The sequence below is a fragment of the Neocloeon triangulifer genome, unplaced genomic scaffold (genome assembly GCF_031216515.1).
Source record: "Neocloeon triangulifer isolate White Clay Creek 2 clone unplaced genomic scaffold, ASM3121651v1 ptg000013l, whole genome shotgun sequence".
Lineage (NCBI taxonomy): Eukaryota > Metazoa > Arthropoda > Insecta > Ephemeroptera > Baetidae > Neocloeon > Neocloeon triangulifer.
Window position 1 is genome coordinate 5954992 of NW_026775555.1, and position 22256 is coordinate 5977247.

General features: G+C 38.4%; 1 protein-coding gene across 6 annotated transcripts in view; it reads right to left on the bottom strand.

Moving 5' to 3' along the window:
* The window catches only part of LOC132199093 (zinc finger protein castor homolog 1-like), a 238490-nt gene that overhangs the window by 20357 nt on the left and 195877 nt on the right, over positions 1 to 22256 (bottom strand). For all 6 annotated transcript variants that reach the window (XM_059623558.1, XM_059623562.1, XM_059623559.1 and 3 more), the window contains 2 exons: positions 20746 to 21630; positions 416 to 687 (listed from right to left, as the gene is read on the bottom strand). In XM_059623558.1, the coding sequence (XP_059479541.1) occupies positions 416 to 687; positions 20746 to 21535 (1062 nt within the window). In that variant the 5' untranslated portion in view covers positions 21536 to 21630. The remainder of the gene's footprint in view (positions 1 to 415; positions 688 to 20745; positions 21631 to 22256) is intronic.

The following is a 22256-nucleotide window of genomic DNA, read 5'->3' on the forward strand; positions in this document are numbered from 1 at the left end:
TTTTTGACAAATTCAGATAAGGAGATAACTGAAAAAAATGGAAGGGAGTGAGCCAAGAAGAGATGATTTTTTTTTTAAATTTTGAAATCAATGCAAGTAATTTTGGAATAATTAAATGATGAATAAATGTATATTATGTTAACTTTATAAAACTGTTTTAGTGGCAACAAGTAATTAATTGTGTTCATTTTTGACGGCTAAGTTGTAGAGTATCATCTTAATAATTATATATAATGTAACTCTTTAATTTTATTAAATTAAAATAAACAATAAGTTGCAAAATTAATAAAATTCCACTTAAAAATATAAATAAGTGATTTAAAAAAAGTTAAATTATTTTAAATAAAGATACAATTATTGTAAAATAAGTCCACTTAGTGTAATTTAAAGTGTTATTTAAAAAATTTTAGCTTACCCTGCCAGTTGAAGCAGGAGTTGTGTTGTTGTCCTTTGGCCCCCTGTCAGGGGACGACGTCCTGGCCGCCTTGGGCGAATGGGGCGTCCTCGGGGGCGTCGGCGGCTGCACCGGGGGACTGAGTCTGGGGGCAGGCAGGTTGGGGGCGACGGGGGCGGGGGCGTTGGGGTGCGGCAGGTGTGGCGAGGGGATGCTGAGCGAGAGGCCGGCGGGGCGGCCGAAGCCGAGGGCCGACAGCCGCGAGGTGGCGTTCATCGACTCGAGTATTTTGCCTGCGAAACAAAAAAAAGAGACAAAAATTATAACATTTTCAAATTGACATTTCCCTGTTGTGCGTGATTATGCTAATTGGCGGAGATTATAACAATGAGCGAGGGTTGCGCAAGCAATAGCGACGCTCATTGTGCCCGCACCGGCCTCGTTATGTCACTCTCGGATTCTTTATTCACTCCGCAAATGCCAAATTATCAATTAATCACACGCGCATTTTGATCGGTTTAATTGTTGTCCGGCGTGCTTGCATAACCTATATTTGATATATAAAATTATGCAAATCCCACTTCGGGCAGTATAAAGAGAAAGCTGCGGTCATTGTTTAATTTCTATCCCCGCGCCATGTACGTGCTGTGTAATTAATTTTTTACATTTTATTTTATTTTATGTATATATGCGGAGAAGATTCAAGCGTGGGCAAATTTGGTGCCAAAATTTTACGATCCTGTTTGACAAGTAACATATATTTTGCTGCACGCTAATTTCCCTAATTAAAATAAAATAATAAAAAGGCCCCGGCGTGTTATTTTCTCTTTTTTGAATTTATTTATTGTCGGCACCGTCGAATTTAATGACGGAGTAAAAAAAAAAATACCAAGCAACATTGCGCAGAGAGCGAGGTCGATCGCCGTTCGAATACAATTTGAATTCATTTGGATTTGTGAGGAATATTGTGTCGTCTCATTTTCACATAACCTTTGCGCGTTTATGCGAAAAAGAGTTTTGAATTTAGATTAATTGAATTCAGCGCGCGCATTATTCATTCCGATTTGAAATGTCGGTCGGTCAGGCGCGCGGACGCCTCGGCCTTAACTACATGTAAATGCGGCGCGCTCTTAAAATTCAATCAACATTACGCAAAACACCCGGTTGCTTTTTCTCACCGCCCTCATTATTATCGCGGGCGCCGCCGAAAAACGCCGGTCGCGATGGGAATTTGAAAGTTTGTTAAAATGCAAGTCAGAATATAATCCAAAGTGCATGTGGCAGGAAATTTATGCTCATCGCATGGAAAATTATGCAAAACAATATGCGGGCCTGCTTGCAAATGTTAAAGACCTCGGCACGAAAATAAACATTCAGTCGAAAGAAGAGGAAAAAAAATTACATTACACGGTATTATGTGTCACAACTCACGTAATCGGCGATAATTCAATTTCGAAAAACATCTGCTTGGAAAATTTTCAAATCACACAGGTGCGTTCGACTGATTGACTTTTATAATTTCATCGATTTGCTTTGTACGAATGTCACTCGGCGTCGTTAATCGCGTTCATTAATTTAATTCTGCTCGTGTGTGTCGGATTTAATTAAAGTTGTTTTCAATTAGGAAACCAATCGTGCTCAAATAAATAATCAGGAGGTAATGGATTTTTACTATATCAATCCGAGAGAATCTGGCTGCGAAACTCGTTCTTTTCTATTCACCGGGGCGAAAAAAAAGGTTATTAAATTTTATTTATGCGAATCCATTACGGAAAGGTGATTGTTTTGATGGCGAGAATCATTTTACAACACCAAAAAGAATTTTATATAATATACGTGATATTAGATAGGGATCGCCGAGTTATAAAAAAAATTTATCTGATATCCAAATCTGCTCGCGCGCCGACGGCGAAAGTCTCTTGTATTTTTCTCTTGCACGGTGCGAGAGCGTGAAATTCGGTTAAAACTCGCCAGAAATATTATATAAAAAGTGGATAAAAATTCCATCTGCAGATGCATAGCGGATTGAATAGGGTCATGAGTTAATACTCGGCCCACAAACACTGACTCACTTTTGCTCCCTGTCGCCATTCAGACTCACCCACCGTGCTAATGCCATTGTTAATAAATCTCCGGTATTCCGAACGAAAAACGCGTGTGTATGGGAAAATTGCAGGTATCTCGGTGACACCAAGGGGTTGCTTTTTTGCCGGATCGCGACGCAGGGGTGACATGGATACGGGGCAAAAAACGCGGCATTCGCGTGAATGGCGACAAAAAATATACACATAAAAAAGGGGAGCGGAAAGAAATTCTTTTATGCGTGTGTGCGAGCGCGGATGGCACCGCTGAATGGGGGATTTCTTAATTTCCTGGCGTTTTTGATGCAATAACACGATTTTCCAGCCGTGAAAATAAATACGCGCAAAAAATCACTTAACCTATTGAACCGCAAATTCCACGTTTTTTTCCGAGGGAAAAAAGAATTGCTGCGGTGCAAATTAGAATGTCGTCGAAATTTTCATATCATCGTTGGCACTGCGCACATTTTATGGGCTGGCATTCTTCTTGACCATATTATATGGCATCGAAATGGAGTGGAATGGGAGATGGAAATACCAAAAAAGTGGAAAATATTTTTACGACTTGACCTGACAAGTCATCCATATTGGACATCATAAAAAGCGCTCTCGGTCGGCGTCGCCGCCGCACATACATATAGAGAGGGACACATAAAAAAGAATTTCATCATGTGAAATGGACATCTCGCAGACACTTGAGGTTTTATATATTACGGGCGGAAGACGGTCAAACCATCAATATATGAGCGAGAGAGTTAGTAGTGTTTTATTGGTGTGTACTGCGGGCCGAGAGCTGGATGGAGCACCATCGACGGTCGTCGGCGCTCTCCGAAAAATGAAGGAGAAGACGGGATACCAGAATTGACCAGCGGCACGACGAAAACGCTTACTCTGGAAAATTTCAAGTGCCGCCGGAAAAACAAAAAGAGAGCAGCTCGCCGATATCGACGGAGCCTCTCCGAAATTATTTTCCGCATTTTTTTTTCGAGTCCGTCAAGGCAGAAGGATTAAGCCAAGGGTTATTTTTTTTATAAATATAATTTTTATAAATTTTATTTGACAATTCACAGGGAACTTGGCGAAAAATTGTGTGTCCTTGTAGGGAAGAGTGGCGGCGGCTTTTATATTTGACGAGAAAATTAAATGAGTCAATTATAGACGAGGAGGACCAGCGCGGGAATAAAGAAACTTCTGTGTCTCTCTCTCGGCAAGAGTTTTAATTTCGAGCAAAACGCATAAAAATGCGGCCCCGACTGATGAGGTACCAAATATGGATCACGCCAATGTTGTGTGAGACACGCTCTCGAATATGTATGGGCATGTAACTGGTTTTCCGCATCCTTTCTTGCCAGTCTGCCTGCGCGCGCGAGTTAAGAAAACCCGAGAGTGTCTTTTAACAACATTTCAATGTGTATATTTCTCGCGTTTTTCTCAGCCGATTTACACGCCGCGTATGTATAATCAGAGGTGCTTTTAAATCACACACACAACTTTCGGGCTATCCGAGAAAATTTCCTGCTTGTTATTTTTCGCCGTGCAGCACTTTATGGTGATACTCTGCTTTATCGGCCAGATTTAACTTTACGATGATGTTCACCGCGTTAAGTTTATTGTCAATCCCCGGCTGCCTTTAATGCAAATTTCTCGTCCGGCGGCTTGGCGCTCCGTTTAGTTCCATAAAGTAGGAGTCGGTGTTACTCCGTTTTTTTTCTCTCCTTCATTTATATATTTAAGGTCGTATATACGTGCTTGGTGACAGCTCTTTTGATTACTTCATTATATTAATAAACACGAGCCAATGAAATAAATACCTTCGCGCCATGTATAAATAAAGAAATTAACGTCTTTATTTAGACATCAGCGCCGCAGCAGCATTGGACGGGCTGCTTTCTGGCTCTCATGCAATGGACATTCCAAACATGCACTCAGTCCGTATAATAACACAAACCAGACCGGTTTAATGAGAAAAGTAGGTACCATACTGGCTCGAGAGCCTGCTGATAATATTATGAGATATATAAGCGCTGCGACCGTCCAGCACAAGACTTTAAAAATTACAAATTTATTTATTATTGTGTGTGATCTCGAGAGCAGAGTTGATCGGGAAAATAAGATCTTGCGAATTCAATTAATTCAAGCGGACGGGATGGAGCATAAATTTTCCACGCTCAACATCATGTACGGAATGTCCAGTGAATATGAATTGAAAAGGTTTTTTCCAATTTGAGTTTGAAACTTCACAAGCGATTTCAATGGCTTTTCGAAACAGTAATAAAATCTGCACTCTCAGATTCAATCACATATTTTCAAGATATTTCTTTGTAGCGGAAAATTATTTTTTCTATAAATAGCTTTAGAATTTGTTGCTTCTTGTAGAGAAAACTATTGAAATTTTTACCCTCAAATTTTATATCTAGCAAACTCCTGTGCTAGGAATCAGATTTTTTTTTAATAGTGTAGTTTTCATGGGGTCGTTGGTCGTTTAATGTAATATTAATAATGAAAATTTTAACTGAGTAGGAAAGGAATTTCATTGCATGAATTAATCTTTATCTAAGGTTTTGACAGTGATTATAATATATAAATACCTGGTAAAATCTACATTTTTTGTTTTTTGTTTTAAATGATCAATGCGACTGTGGATATTAATATATCAGATAAAAGAAAATATTAAATTAACAATTTAAAAAATGTAAATTGTGATAAAAATAAAGAAAAATGATAATGTTAAAATCATTTAAATATATAAAAATTGTATTTCTTTTTATTAAAATGATTAAAACAAGCCAAGAGTGCCGTAAACGATGATACGCACAGAGAGACACATAAATTCTCATATTATGTTGTTAACGCGCACGATTATCGGGCAAAGTGAAATTTTTCTATAATCAACGGCAGACAGGAAGTGGCGTGCCAAGTGCGGAGATATAATTGAAAAATTATGACGACATAAGTGCAGGTTTTGGATGTCTGCACCGCACTCTATGCATGCGAGAATCGCTGAGAGTAAAAAAAATGCGTGTTTTGGCATCAACAGCGAGGGAAAGAAATTTAAGAGCCGAGGATTGATGACGGAAAGGCACGCGAACTTTTTGGTGTGGGTATAATAATATCCCACAGAGATTGAAGAAAAGTGAATAAAAGTGAGAGAGCGAGCTATGTGTTCTTCTTTTCGGGTGACACCTGTCCCCCCTTTAATTACGGCGTTAATGAAGTGTCGCGTCACACTCGCCTAAACATCGCACCAGCAGCGTTTAAATTAGAGAGCCGCGCAGTCTCAACCTTTGTTCCTCTCTAATTGTACTAATTGCGCCGATATTTTATTGAGAGAAGGAAAGCGAGAGCTCTCGGTGGTAAAGAAGAAAAAATAAATAAAAACGAGAGGAATTTCACCCGGAATTGTGAAACACTTGCGGCAAATGGGGTGTGCGACGTGGCCATTAAAGAGGCCGAAAATTAAGCGAGGGAATAAGTCGCCGTTGTTTATTCTGTGAATTTGGGCCGAATCACACAAATCAACCGGGGTCCAAACAAAACATTCGAGCTAAGAGTTTGTTTAAGAAAGAGCGAATCTCTCTTTCTCTTCCCCTCGGTTTTATTTTTAAATTGGTCTCGCACTTAAAATTCTCTCTCGCTCACCATCATTGCTAATCAAAAAATATATACTTTTTATTAATACGGGTCCTGCTGTGATTCAAATTAGACACATTGTATATATTACCGGCCGTGGTCCTCTCAATTAATAGAATAATGATGGTGTAACTTTGGTAACAGCACCCTCGAGCGTGCGAGTGAGCGTCTTAACAAGCGAATAATTGCTTTCGCTTAAAAAGTTTTCTCGTCGAGACGCGAGGTGAAGGGTATCATTAATAAATGAGGGCTGATGGGTGCGAGATTGGGTGCAATTATTCAGCCAGGGGAGAGACAAATTTCTTTGTGTAAACGGTCATAATTATTAATTATATAGTACGTACATGATATAAAGGGCGAGACCGAGTTGATTAAAAGGACTTCTTGCGTATAGGCAACCCGCACAACTACCACCAAAGGCAACTTGGGAAATTTGAGGGACTTTGGCGAAAATTCCGTCCTGCTCGTTAAGGGGTGTGACAAACTTCTATCTTACAAGTTAGAGAAGCAATTAAACGTTCCTTTTAAAATTATAAAAAAAAAATGATGTAAATTTCAAGATTATTATGATTTGCTCTGTAATTTTTTTATTTTATTTTATTATCTCTCGTAAGTGTTTATGCAGCTTGAAAATGCTCAACGATCGCTATTTGAAATAAAAATTATTTAATTATTTTGTAGAAAAAAAATTACTAACAATAAGCTTCAAGTCACAGGTTTCCTGTTTTATTTTATTATTAATTATTATTCTTTAAATACCAACTCCAAATTTCTGCCCAAAAAATATTTTTAACATGAATAGCGTTTTTCAATTGTTAGTTAAGTAAAGATCATAATATCAACAAGATTGAATTTTTATTTTCATAAAGTCTCTTTGGTAAAACGTCTTCCACGTTTATTATTCACGTCGGACGATTTGTCCCTTCTGCGCACTCTTGCATGTAAAATACTACGAGACACAGAGTTAATAAATATAAATTTATCGTCCAATGATGCAGAATATAAAATTCCAAAAGGAATCGTGACGTTTCCCAAAACAATAAATCCACTATCGCGTATTATTGTCACAAGCGAATATTATTTATCAAGCATGTTTGATGTTTCTCCTCTTGCACATGCAAAACAATAAAATAGAATATTTCTCCAGGAAAAATCCATCTTTGTTACATCAGCACCTGAGAAAGAGATGGATGGCTTCGAGTGTGCTTTTGCCGATTCCTCGTGGCGGTCGCGCACAATGAGATCGTGCACTGCTCTAGTTGACCCCGCCGCTAACCTTTCATTTTCGTAATGAACATCAATAATGATCATCCCCGAGCAAGCGGCACAACAAAACACAAGAAAAATCTCTATCGGTGCATTCCCATCTTTCCTCCAAGAGAGAGAGAGACGCCGCCGCCGCGCTCGAATGATATCAAATCTCTCCCGGTAATAAATAATATTCCGAGCTATGCGGCTTTATCTTTCCTAATTTCCGTGTCCGCCTTTGTATTTTAACCCAATTATTTCTTTTTTCGAGGCAATTTTCAAACACCAGCCTTCCTTATTGCACTTTTTTGGCTAATCCTTCTTTGAATAATCAAATAGAATTTAACAAAACATATTATTTAAGCGAAATGATATTAATATTAACAATAAGAGTTGCACTTGGATTATTTTATATTCATAATGCATCAACTTTACATTCTAGCTTCAATTTTATTTACTTTTCATCAAAATATTTGATAACAATAAAAAATTTGGTAGCTCTAATTTAAGATAAAAGAACGTGTAATTATAAAAATTATAAAAAAATATATTAAGCAAATTTATTATTTTATTTTTATGGAATTAGAAATAAATTTTAATCTACAAAAAATATTTTGTGATAAATAAAAATGATACAAAATTCTAATAAAAATTACGCGCCGCTATTGAAATTTTATTTTATAGTCATTATAAATTTGAATTTAAGAAGTTTTTGGATCCCATATAGTGTCTCTATGCGCGCAAATTTGGAGGTCAGTCGCCCTTTGAAAAACTTGTCTCCACACCGCCTTGTTTTTTGCCGCCGTCTGCCTGCTGCGCAAACCAAGAAATTCGGCGTACACTCTGCCCCGATTGCTAATAAGGCAACAATGCGCCGGCTGCTGAAATTTGAACCAATGAACTATAATTTGAGTCAATTTCTTTCTTTCGCCGAGCGGCCGGGAATAAAAATAATATCTCATCTGACAATCACCATGGGACGGCGGCCCGATTTGTATTATTTTTTCCTGCCTCTTGTCTTTGTCTCGAAATCAAGTGTTTTTTCTTCGTTATTTTCCTTAATAATAGTGGAGCAGTTTTGATATGGATCTGTAATTCCTTTTTGCGCACGCAGCCGCCGGATTAATTGAATTGTTTACAGCTTTATTGTTAATTTGCTAATTAACTTGTTGATTGTGTGAAATGCTCGAAGGCCGTCATAAATTTATAAAAAAAAAACTCCGGCAACTAATTAAGAGGGGGCCCTGCCGACTTGGAAATCCTTTATTTCATTTTTTTATCTCAAAAGAGATATGATTTCCATGATTTATTGTGTTATTAGGAAGTGGATGTGAATTAAAAAGAGGCCAAATTAATTAATTTATTTAATGTTTCAAAAGGCATGGTTTGGAAAGTTTTTTGAGCTGTCGTGCCTGTCCTTTTCCTTGTACGATGTATATTTTTTTTTTTAATTGGCTCGTCTCATCTTATCCGAATTATCGAAAAACACGATTTGGATGAAAAGTCGGATGAATCACGAGCGCAGTAGAAATATCATCTAAAATCTGACAAATGATATTTTTCTTCTCTCATTACGAAACAACAAAACTCCTCTCTGTGTGAGAACCGCATCTTGCAAAGCGGAACCTCCGCTCCGTTTGCGCCGAGAATTTGTGGTGTGTGTCTCTATTTTTTATTTGTTTCGATCCAATCGACTGATTTGTCTCGCACACACATATACAGAGGAGAAAAGAGATTGATGATTTTGGCCGCTTGGGAGGATCCACCTGGAACACACTACTGTGCAAATTTCGTTCATACACAAAAAAGAAGAGAGACGCCCATGCATCAAGGAAAAGAATCTAATATTTGACGTTTAAAATGAGATTATTCTGTCGAACCGCGACACGCCTGTTAAATATGAATGAACTCTTTCTTATAACCCCCTTAACGGCAGGGCAGGGCTCGTTTCTCTCTCTGCACCGAGAGAAAAATAATGAATACGAATCCTTGGCCTCAATGGCAATCAAGCATGGTAGGATGCAATTAAAAAATTTACTATACAGCTGATGAATAATTTTTGCAGCAATTATAAAAATTATTAAAGTAAATAAAAAAAAATAATTGGATTTTTGATTAGCAATTATAATAAAAAACCTTTTTTTGACAAAATTTAAACAATTTTATAGATCAAATGGATTAATTAAAATTAATTTTACTGTTTGAATGTTTGGAAATCAAATAAATGTTTAAAGTTTTGTCTGAAAAAGTCTTCCAATTTGAAAAAAAGTATTCAGCTGACGACGTGTGACGTGTCAGGAAACAGCTTTTGAGGACTTTCTCGCGGAATAACGTGAGATGCAAATGAGCCCAAGTTAGTTTCAAATTAGGCACAATTTCGGAAAGGTGGGAGGAGAGGAGTGGAGGCGCGCAAAACAATGAAAATGACAAATTGAGCAGAATTTCGACAACAATAATATAATTCAGACGCGCGCGTTATTTTTTAAAATGACAAAGCGCTTTTCGCGGAGAAATTGCTGCGCATAGGTTTACAATGAAAAAGATTTTTCGTATATTAGCGCGCGGCGCTGTCTGCCTTGGTTATATTCACAAAACACAATGAGCACATATCAAGAATACCCACGCCCAACTGAGGAAAAGTGCGTCATCGGAAAGGCAGTCATGTTATTATTATTATTGTCTCTTCTATTGGATTTTCGGCAATCACGGAGCAGAAAATGCGCGCGTGTGCTGCCAGTGGAAAAACGCCGTCGCACAGCATGAATATTATTATTTATATATATATATTTGTGGGGAATTGCGAATATAATGCGAAAAGAGTGGGCACTGACGTACTCCGTTTTGCAAAATCCATTTTAGTTAGAGACAGAAGAAGAGAGGAACAATCCACAAAGAAGAAATTGTTTTAAAACCTTATTTGCCAACTCAGATGAAAAATTATGCGATTTTTAAACACACAGCGATTTTGATCTATAGACAAAATTTTCAATTTTTTTCTTTTTTTTAATAATGTGAATAAATAAAAAATTTAGCGGGTTGTCATGCATACAAGAAATAGAACCACTGATATAATGCCATTGGAATTGTTGCCTTGGTTAAATAATTATAATTTGTTGCAGTAATGTTTTAATTTTATTTTTAATATAAACCAAAAAGCCAATGATCTATATTTTTAAATAGAAAAAACAAAACAATAAAAAATATTTTTAAATAATAATAAAATAAAATTTAAATGAAAACTATTTTAAAATCATATTTTTTTAAACAAAAAGTTAAACGTTTCTCTATTTATCATTCTTAATTGCTTATTTACTGCGGTAAAAAAATCATTATTTTTCCATGACTTACACAAAGTATTAATTTGGCCAATTGATATGCAAAGAGAACAAATCGAGAGGAGGCGTTTTGCTTATGTGTGTGTCCGTTCCGTGTTTGTCCTGTCGCGGCGCTTTCACTGCCAGGGAAATTCGCTGCTTTGCATTTGACTTGCTCTCGTCATGCAAAGCAGGTATGTCTGAAAAATGTGCATCCTTTTTTAGCGGATTGTGATGGGCGTGTATTGAAGAAGAAAATTAATATTACACTTGGCCCCACTGCGTATATCAATGAGCGGGCATTCCGAAGCTTCTTTTCGAGTCTCTCTCTAAATGAATGTGACCTCAGCCAGGGTTCGGAATCAGAAACACGATAACAAAACAGATTTAATAGAGAATGATGTGTTTTTAAAGGAATATAGTGCACGATAGGCGCGAGAGAGTGTTAACTGTGAGGCGACGAGAGGAGGGAAGAAAAATAAATAATAGGCCATCATCATCATCAGCAGAAGACGCGGAGAAGTGAATAAATTAACTTTTATAAGCAAATTGATGCGCCGCGCTGTGCTGTGTTGTGTAATTTGAAAAAGGGGCTCCGACCACAGAGAGCATTGAAAGCAAAGAAGAAGTGCTCTTTGGGTTAATCAGGAAGTTAGAAATAAAATGAAAAATCGTCCCATCCATCCTTTAACAATAGTACAGTTCTTCGTCTCTCTCTCAACAAGTCCGCCGAGATTCGCCTGCTCTTTCTCTCCACGTGTTTCATAAAAAGCTATTATCCTCAGTTAAAAGATGAGAAAATAACAGCTAATATATTAATAAATGGAGTTCGGAGCGAGAGAGAGAGAAAGACAGCTGCGTCGTCTTTTCGTATTATAATAAAACGACGAAGAGGCCCCTTCTCTCATCAATGACGCGATGACAACCGTCTGCGTAATATCTATATACGCACACCAAGGGGATGATGCTCTTTCAAATTCTCATTTTCGATCCTCAGCTGTGTCAAAGAGGCTTTCCATTGTCAGCCACGTGTATAATATATAATTATATTACGGTGAATTATTAATGCAAACACCTGTTTTTAATAAAGTCCTCCTCTCTCAGATTAAAATTAATATCATTAAATATATCAAACTAAAAATACAAATTTGATTGTGGTGTTCTATCTTTTTCGTGTATAATCAAAAGGATCAAATATTTATAAAGCCGACCGAAAACAAATGGCTCGAGACTTAATTATGACACGCATTCTCAGCGGCGTTAATTAAAGGCACCGTTGCGACTCATTTCTCGCTGCTGGGACTTTGACTCGGTAATATAATACAAGAGTTTATAATGAAAGAGCATTTCTGCAGTTCATTTTGGACCGATACATTTTTTTTCTTCACTTCAATTAAGCCAATTTTGCAGGCCGGAAAGCGGCGGCAGAAAGCGTTCCAGGTGATTATTTCAATTAGGCCGAAATAATATAATAAGAATTGGAGCGGAGTGGCGAGACTGGACCTGTCAATCGCTAAGTAAATATTGGCGTTGCCTGTCATTTTCCTCGTCAAAAGTCAAGTTTATTTTCAGGCAGCGCGATAATTTTGACAGTTTTATGGAAGGTAGAGTCCTCGTTGTGTGAAATTAGCACTAGCCGAAAACCTCTTTTTTAGGCCGGTCTGGCCGAAAGTCAGATTTTCTTGTTTGCCCCAGCAAAAGAGAGAAACTAATCCGCATTTTTTTCGTGCACGCAGAATTTCTCGTATTGCTGACAAAAATCGCCACTCTGTTTTGCATCGGAATTACACACATCAACGTCAAATAAATACTTCACTTTACGATGACAGGCAGCCGCACGGCCGTTGAAAGTTGGGGCCAAAAAGGCAATTTCTTATTAAAATATCTCCCGCTCGATACAATTTTTTTCGCCATATTACCCATGTGATGCAGAGGAGCGGAGAAGGAATTGAACGCAATTATGAGAAGCAACGGATTCGTCTAAAGTGGATTCTAAATTGATCCGCTATAGATTATTTCAAGAATCCAAAGTGAAAAAGGTCAATGTTTCTTGCGATTTTTAACTGACTTTATTATGCTAATTGTTGATCAAAAAAATATGAAACTCAACAATAACTGACGAGTCTTGGAATGTGGCAAAAACAGATCTATAATTATTTTGACATTTAATTGATAATTTAATTTTCTATAATGGGCAAAAGTCTGAACGGAAAAAATGTAAAAAAAAGTTATTAATTAGAAATTATTTATAATATTTAATTATTATTTTTATGGAATGACAAACTTTGAAAAAATCTAAAAGCTCTCAAGGGGGATATGTTTGTGTCCTTTAACGGACACAAGACAATTTTTGAGGTGAGAGACAGAGAGGAAGCCCGAACACATTTAATAAATTTTTTATTGTCATTCTTCGCGGTCTGAAGAGGGATGGCCATAAATAGGTAAAAAAATGGACAGCGGCAAAAATATTCCCGGAAATGACTCTCTCTTGGTACGTGTTTCGTGAATTAACAATGCCTTTTCAAGATGCATTGTGAATTTTTTTTGCGGCGACGGGAAATATTTTCATACGCACAACAATGCGCCAAAAGCGGCTGCCGCAGTTCATAATACGCTGTTGCACACGGAGATAATTAAAAGAGCGGCCGGATTATATCGCTGAATGGAAAAAGGCAATAAATTACTGCACGACTCTCATATCCTATTTGATATTCAAACGCTCTCTGTTGAGGATAATTTTACGGTTTGGAGCGTTTCTGAGTGATAGCGATAGAACGGCGTCAATTTTTACGCCTACTGAACTGATAAATATTTCAAAAAGCGCTGCTTTATTTTATCCGGCCCTGTATGGATTTCGGCGCCACACATTTTTTCGTGCACATCCTTCACATTATAATAATATGCATTGTTTTTCCGTCGTAATAAAATAGCGCGCACGCACTCGGAATTTCTGAAAGAGCTCTCGTCGGCACAAAATTGAGAGGAGAAACAAATTGTCATGGGATATAATTTATTCGACTTCCTGCGCGCCGGTGGTGCCGCCGAGCTCATTTCTTGGCGAAAATTAGATAAAAATATAATTTAGGCCGCGCGGCAACAGCAACACAATGAGGTGCTGGTAATAATGATAAATATGCAAATTCGTCCGTAAAACGCAAATAAAAATATAATGGAATATAAATTAGACACGTTGTTTCCCCCTAAGAGAAGCGCAGCAGGTGCTATATCTTGTTTTTCGTGGCCGGGCACACGTTCGTTTTCGTGGAGTTTTTATCAAAATGTGTGGATAACCTTTGTGACGCTCTTTCTTTCTGTGTGATGATAACAAAGTTATTTTAAATGCCTTAATGATTTATATCGGGCCCGTCGCTCGCTGTTAAAATATGCTCGCCTGGCATGGGGTGGAACATTACACGCCAGGCATAATGTAATCGGCCTCGTATCTCTTGCAACGCGCGGAAATGTGTTCCCTCTATTATGTGGAAAATTAAGAGTGCGTAATTATGCTGCTAATTTTACTACGGCGGACGCTTTTAAGGAAAGAGCTGCATAATGACGGCGTCAGAATTTTAATACTTTAAATTACACGGCAAATATTAGAGACGGACAGGAGTCATTAAAAGATATAATTTGCATTGCAAGATTTATGAGATGTCCAACTACGGATTAAACAAAAATAGGGGGATTATATTAATTTTTGCATAAAATTATAAAAATTTTTAATTTTTTGAGGAAAAATGTAACAAAACAAATTGATGAATTTTTCCACCGGATTCGTTTTTAAAACTTATTATTTAACAGAATAACAAAATGAAAAGGTATTTATAACTTGGAATAAATTAAGTGCGAGTGCCTCTTCTTGGCACAAAAAAAAATTAGCACCCTCTCTTTTTATCTCCGCCAATCTTTTACCCAGCAGCAGTCGCACTCTTGACTGAGGGTAAAAGTTTGTCCTGCAAAAGGCGAGGCCAAACTACCGCCAGCTATACACATTTATATAACACAAGTCGCACTCACTCACTCACTCTCTCTCCGCCGGCAGAGCGACCACTGCAAAACGCCCCGCAACCGCGCCGAGCTGCTCTCGGGGTTGTGGAGAGAGAGAGTCAAATTCAATTCTTCTGCTGCAATTCCCCGGGGTAATTTTGCTTTCATTTTTTACCGCAGACATGATTATTGATGCAGCGGCAGTAGAACAGTACTTGGTGCTCTCTGCATGTGAATATTAAAATCAAAAGAAAAGAGAGACAGCATATTATGCAGTGCAGCATAAAACACAGGCTTGAAGCATCATCAGTGCAGCCGTCGGTCGGCGCGCGGCCAGTGGCAAACTGAAAAGGGAGCTAGTTAGCTCAAGTTATGATGATCATTCACATGTAAGACTGCTGGCTGCATATTATGCATAAAAAAAGAAACGGAGATAAGACTCGCTCCTTTAAGCAGCGGGCCACACAAAGGGTTATACTGCGCCGCTGTCCTATGGAGGAAAATTGTCATGCCTTTGAAGCGCGCGCGGCGCATCGCTCTGACTTCTTCCCCACGTGTATAATGTAGGTAGGCTCGCTCCTTCAACCTCTCCTTCAGACATAAATTTTTCATATAAAGAGCAGCAATTTAATCTTAATCTACTGAGAGTGATGATGGCTTATTATTATTAATACAGCACCGGGCCACGTATGTAGGAATAAAAAAGGGCCGGCCAGAAAGAAAGAAAGAAAAGATTGATACGAAATAAAAGGCCGAGAAAAAGTAATGCTCTCTGCAGGCCACCAATGACAACCGAAAGAATTAAAAATAGAAAAATGAAGTGAAGGCCAAGTTCTTTGTTTCTTAATGTAGGATGTCATGGAAACCACAGATTAATTAAAAATGGCGTTGCAAAGGCGTGGAAAATTTAAATAAAATAACATCATAAGCCTTGATTTTCTACAATTCTGTAAATATAAAATGAATACTAAATATATATATAAATGATTGGAATTAAATCAAGCAACTTTAGTTTCTGATTATCATTCATACTTACAATTAGAACAATTTTAGCGAAAAAGTGTCATTTCCAAATATAATAACTTTTTCTCTCACATACCAAGAAAATGTTGTGGAAAATTTAATTTTACAATGCGATTTAACAATTGGACTTATTTCATTATAGTATTATTAATAATATAATTCAATATTGTAATTAACATGCACGCATTTAACTTCGCATCGCTCTAATTTGATATCTCAAATATCCTTCAAATTCAGAGGAATGAAGTATTTTATATAATTTTATTTATTGACTAGGATGCAATATTTTCTCATTTTATTGCAAGACTGAATTTAGAAACGGAATTTTATTTTCATTAGAAATTAAAAAAAAAAAACAGCGAAATGATAAAATGTGTTAAAAAAGATTTGTATTATTACTCATAAAAAAAAAAAAAAAATAGTTAATCTAATTTTAATAGAATATTTTTTTGCTACAGTTAAAAATATAATAAACAATAAATCAGTTACTCTAAATTTTTGGCAGTGGCGATAAAGTAGACGCGGCCAAGCCCCTCGATGACTGCGTGTCTTTCTTGGTGATTGCTGAGCCACACACAGGCAAAAAGTGTGCCGCACAAACACTCTCCTCGAACAATAATTTACATCAAATTTGTCAGATGAGGGTGCACAAGTGATGAAAAAAAAGCAGACGACAACATTTCGGCGCATAACAAGCACCTGCATTCTGCGGTTGTTCACCGAGAAGCGCCAGTCAATTTCCCCGCAAATTGACACATATTTTTATTTCTCCGCGCCTCGCGTCTACAAACACACCTGCCTTTTCCAATAACTAAAGTGGTCTGGGAAAATAATTGCAGAACCGAACGTATAATTGACGCGGATTATCATTTATTGCGCGGCGCATTAATGCGAAAAGCTGCCGTTTCTCGTTACTATGAGGAGATTTTTTTTTTATCTTCACATTTGAAGGCGAATATAAGTATTGCCGTGAAATTACACACTCAAGTAGTTGGAATAAGTTGGATAATGATTCGGCTTGAGTTGTGTAAATTATCTATTTCTTTCGCCGGTTCGAGAGTCATTATGCAAAAATTTGCATAAACAGCGGAAATTCGCTGCTTGTTACGCGCGAAAAGAGAAAGAAAGCATAAATTTTCTGCTGACGGTTGATTTGAGGTGCGAAAATAAAATAAAATTTTTGTCATCGCGAGTTTGTACAGAATTGCGAAAATCGGGAATCAGCGCATTCTGCGCTCTCTCAAGACAGAGAGGAATATAAAAAAAAATTCAGTCTGCTGCTTGCTTTATGTGTGGGATAATAATTGTTAACTTTGACAGGAATTCAATTATGCTGATCATGTCTTTGGTGATATACCACGCACGGGAGGAAATTGCAAGCCAGCAATAATAATGGATGGTATACTAATAAAATATTCCTCGATACATTTGAAGTAAAGAGGTGTGTACGAAAAAATATCCATCAGGCGTGCCTCGAATTAAAAATCGCACATTTTCCATCAAGTTTCATGCCTCAAATACAAAAAGCGCCATTTTTCAAGTTTATTCCTTCAACCAGAGGCCAGATTCTCTGTCTCGGGGCTCCGTGAAAGATTGATGAATATTTTAAATGTATTAAAATTCCACGTTACACAAAAGCTTTGTGGAGATTCATCTGTCTCCCGGGCCAGCATCTCCCGACGCGAGTCTCTTCTTTTTACTTTACGAGAGAGAAAGAGGCGCGCGGTATTTAAGACAAAAAGTCGTGAGTGGCACTTATAAATGATACAAGATTTCCCTTTTCACATTAAAACGCTACTTGTGCACACACACACACGCCTGATATACACAAAATCCTTTTCGAATGGATTTATTTTTTTTATTCTAAATTCCAAAATGCGGCGTGCACTCTTTATCTGATTGTGAAATCTAGCCGGCCACGCCCTTCTTTTATATTATTTTCAACGGAAAGGTGGAATTTTCGGCGATGATTAATAGTTATCAATATCGTGGGGGGAACAGGAGAGCTAGCTGGCCTCGTGTGATATTAATGATTCCATTTCGTGACTGGGTGGGAATTGCTATTATTTCAAGTCAAAATGTTTTTGCCAGAGCAAAAACCGTGGCTATATTAATTCTTCTTGCTCACTCCCTACCACCGAAAGTCGCATTAGAATTCATTTTCTGCTGGACTCGCGCAGCTGCGCACAATCTTTTACCTTTCCAGCATTAATAAAATGTCCTTTGCAAGTATTTTAAATTTTAAGAAATGAAGAAATCGGGCTTTTTCCTCGTTGTAAAAATTCTTTTTATTCAAAAACAAATGGCTCAATTGAATTTCAACTTAAATTTGTTAGTTTTAATAATTTAGTTTTCATGTTAAATGCGGTGTATTTTAAAATTTTCAGATTTTTTTCTTGCTCATTTGTTAAAAAAAAAACAATTTTTTACAACGAGGAAAAAACCCGATTTCTACATTTCCAACGAGTGTCAACTTATTCAAAGAAGAATTTTAAATTTTAATTTCAGATGATAGTATTTTCTTTTAATAATTAGTATTTTCACAATTTGAATGCGAATAAAAGTGAAATAATTATTTATGTAGCAATTGGACAAATAATAATTAATTGATATCAAAAATTATATTTAAACTAAGTTTATATATATTTTGCTAATTGTATGTCAGCAGTTCGTGACAATTGAGTGTACACAATATTGATTTGTGCGAGTGCTCCATAGCTGGATATATACGTAGTTGATCAACAAGGGATTGTCACGAGATGCGCCTGCCTATTGGTGCATCCAGCTCTCTCTCCCTCTAATTCAATAAATTAGCCTGCGAGCCGTGCACCAGCACAGCCGCCGCTGGGCTAATGATTTCCAGAGTGTACTCTCGGCAGCCCAAACCAAACACACGCCAGTGCTGATTATTGAATTGCATAATGAGAATAATATGCACATGCAATGATTTACGCTGCTTTGTGCATCGAACCCTGCGCCTGCACCCGGGTAGAGAGAGATGAGTGTGTTTGCCTTGTGGTTAGTCCGACTGTCTGAGTGCAACCTCTGATATGGATGTATGCATATATGCACCTCCCCTCTCCTGGTTAACATAAATTCATATACGCGTAATGTGCATTTGCATATTTGCGACGCGTTTGATTTACGGTGGCGTCCGATTTGGTGAAAGAGATTATAATTGGATTTTTTTTTTTTTATAAATTTCCAGATCAAATTACACACGTATGCATCAAGAGGGAGGAGGAAATACATTAAATATAAAATATAATTCTGCGTACCGGTTTTTCTTTCGCTTTTTGTCTCTCTCGGCTGGATAATAATAATATCAAACAGCTGCATTCAAATGAAAAGGAGTTAACTTTTGTTAATCCTCTCACTCGGACTCTCTCATTTTATTTTAACACTAGTTTCGTCTGCGACTGTTTTTTCCCCGCTTCTCCGAATGAATAATTTTATAAAGCATAATACGCACATGTGATATCGAATAACACCGTGAGCGATATAAATATATAAAAGCCAACATACGGAAAAGCTTTTTGAGCGTCGTAAAAATGTAAGTTTTTATACAAATTGTGCGCGAGACTCGGAAAGAGAGGAAAGGGTTTTTTATGCGCGCGTATCCGACCGATAGTTATATACCATCAACAGCAGACGGTCGGGCCAGTCGGTTTGGTAAAATTGAAAGAGATAAACGCGACGACTTTACGACTTAAAAAGCCTCTTTTGCCTCAGATTCAAAGGGGTGGCGCGCGCGCGTTTTTCAATAATAAAAAAATAAAAGCGCGTACACGGCCTTTTACGTTTTACGACCGGCCAAAGTGCAAAAAAATAAAAGAAATCCATAAAATAATTTACGCCGTGTCTCGTTTCCTTGTATGTACTTATTATTCAAATTCGGCACAATTACACCGAATTTGTACAGGAAATTGCTCTGTCCGGTCTGGTGCGTTCAAATGCACTGCAAGATAGCCATCGAAATCCCAAACTCGTCCGAGCGAATATATATTTTAAAATTGCTTGTATGCAATTTAATGCATTATTTGGAGTGCTCTGTTTTTGTTTGGTACACACAATGCCGTTTCACGTTTGATATAAATATTTGTGTGCATTTCATACATATCTGGCAAATGCAATTCGCCAAATAGAGAGAGCAGCAGAGCTTTTATATACATGTTTTTATCCAAACACCATCAGAGATGTGTTCTACTAGGCCTTTCATTTATGAAATACACACACATGAAAGTCATGCATGCAGACTATTTTTTATGCTCGTATTTTTTTTTTCATAATTTTCCCTTTGTACGAGTGGTCGGAATTAAAAAAAAAAAATGCACGGAGAGGCCGAGCGAATTTAATATAAAAAGTGATTAATCCAGAGGGCGACTATATGCACTAGTACTGTACCGTTTCAATAATGCACTCGCCGCTCGGGGGTATTTTTCGCATATTGATCAGCAATTGAATCAATAAAGCACGGCGCGGCAGCAATGAACTCATAAAGCACGGCACACACAATAATAATAAAATTAAAACTCTTTACTGCCGGTGCAGCTCTCCCGTCTGCCAGTGGTGCCGATGATAAAATAATTTTTAATTGCCGCCGCAAACTCCAATTATAGAATTTATACACTCGGAAAATTATTGAAACCGCGCAATGGATAACCGCAATCGAGAGAGAGTGCGCGCTTTATCAGCCGCCAGCAGCACCAGCAATTAAGATAAAATCCAATTATCAATTCATTCGCCACCGTTTTGAGGGAAATTTTAAGATATGAGCGCGTACGTGAGCATTGCGCGCCGGTGCGGAAATTTATACGTCTCGATCCCGGAGGTGGTGGATTTTTTTATTCACTTGCGCGCCACAAAATTTTTCATTTTCAATTGCAATTAATATACTCAGCGAATTCACTTGCTTTCGGCGGTACTCGTTCGCGTGTAATCGAAATTGCGATAATTGAGAGATATTTTCTGTCTCACTTCAGTTGGATCGAAACAAAAATTGCGAAATATTTTATAAAAATTTCAATTTCAGGTTTGAATTTTTTTAAATAAAAATTCAGGTACTTACCAGAGGAAAAGTTGCCAATGGGCACGTGTTTGGTGATGGACTCTGCCATGTCGTTGAGGCCGTAGATGCCCAGCAGCTCCTTCATCGTGTTCTCAGCGTACTCCCTCATTGCAGACGCGTCCGCAGGTGTCGTGTGGCGCTGCTGAAGAAGCAACTCAGGGTGTTGCTGGAAGGTCTGCAGGTGGGCGTGCAGTTGGCTCTGGATTTGCGCGTATTGCTGCGCCATCAGGGCCTCCTGCATGGCTCTGGGGTCGTGGCTGAGGTCAACGGCCGGCGGTTCGTCGTCCTCCTGAGGCCGCACGGACAGGTCCATGGCGTCGCTGCGAGCTTCCGTCTGACTCCGCTCAACCCGCCTCGGCAGAATTGTGCTCCTCCGCTTGGCGGGCAGCAGACCGTCGGTCAGGTCAAGCGGTTTGGCGCTCTTGTTGGCGGCGGCCGCCGCGTCCGAGGGCTCGTTTTCGTCATCCAACGAGTACAGGATGTTCCGCGGCTTGAAGTTCTTGCGTTTGTTGCGCGTTGGCGCTGCAGTCGCCATTAGTTGCACCACCTGCCGCTCGTCTTCCGACTCTTCCGTCGGGGATGCTTCGTCGCCACTGTCGTCGCGCAAATCCAGGTCGCTTCTGCTCAGCTCGGGGGCCCACAGGGCGGCTTTGCGACTCGCGGGGCTTGGCTCGCCCTCGTCGTTGTTGTTGTTGGTGGTGCGTCGGCACAGGAGGAAGTCTTCCGAGGGCGAGGTCGCGGCTGGCAGGGTCGAGCCGCTGCTCGGGTTTGTCAGGGTGCTGGCCGACATTGTGAGAGTGGTGTGCTCAGGGTATGGCGTGGGCAGTCTTAGAAAAGGAGGACCGGCCGAAGGGGTGACGGGACCTCAGCCGGACTAGTCATCATCTGAAACAGATTAAAAAAGAAAAAAAAAATTAGATCATATTCCTTGAGATTTCTTTGAAACATTAAATTAATTAAAAAAAATGAAGTAAATTTTTGTAGAAATAATTTTTAAACCAAAATTGCATCCAATTGGGAAAGATTTAGGAAAAATAATTTTCAGAACTATAAGGGGAATTGTTTTTAGGGACAATAAGGGGCTCCCTGGAAACGATATCGTCAGTTTTTTAGCAGATATTCCTTGTTCAGAATGAACCCAAGTTTTTTTTTTATTTCTTTTAAAGCATCCCAATTTTATGCCAGATAATCCAAAAAGTGTGTCTCTTTCTCGGCGGCGGCCGTTTTCTGGCAACTCCGCTCAGCTCTCGGTGTTAAAATAGTTTTGTCTCGCGACGTCTTTAAAGTACACCGCACGCATAAAAATTATTCCCTCGCTCCATTTCGTCTAACGTGTGTGCTGTGAGTGTGTATAATAAAATAATGCCAGCTTTTTATAATTTTTTTCGAGTCGAGAAACAGATCGTGCTTTATGTTTGCCAAAGTGGCGTCGCGGCCGGCTGCTGTCGTGCGCGCGGAGAATTTTGTTGGCAAAAGAACATTATTTGACCACATTTGAATTTCAGAGGTTA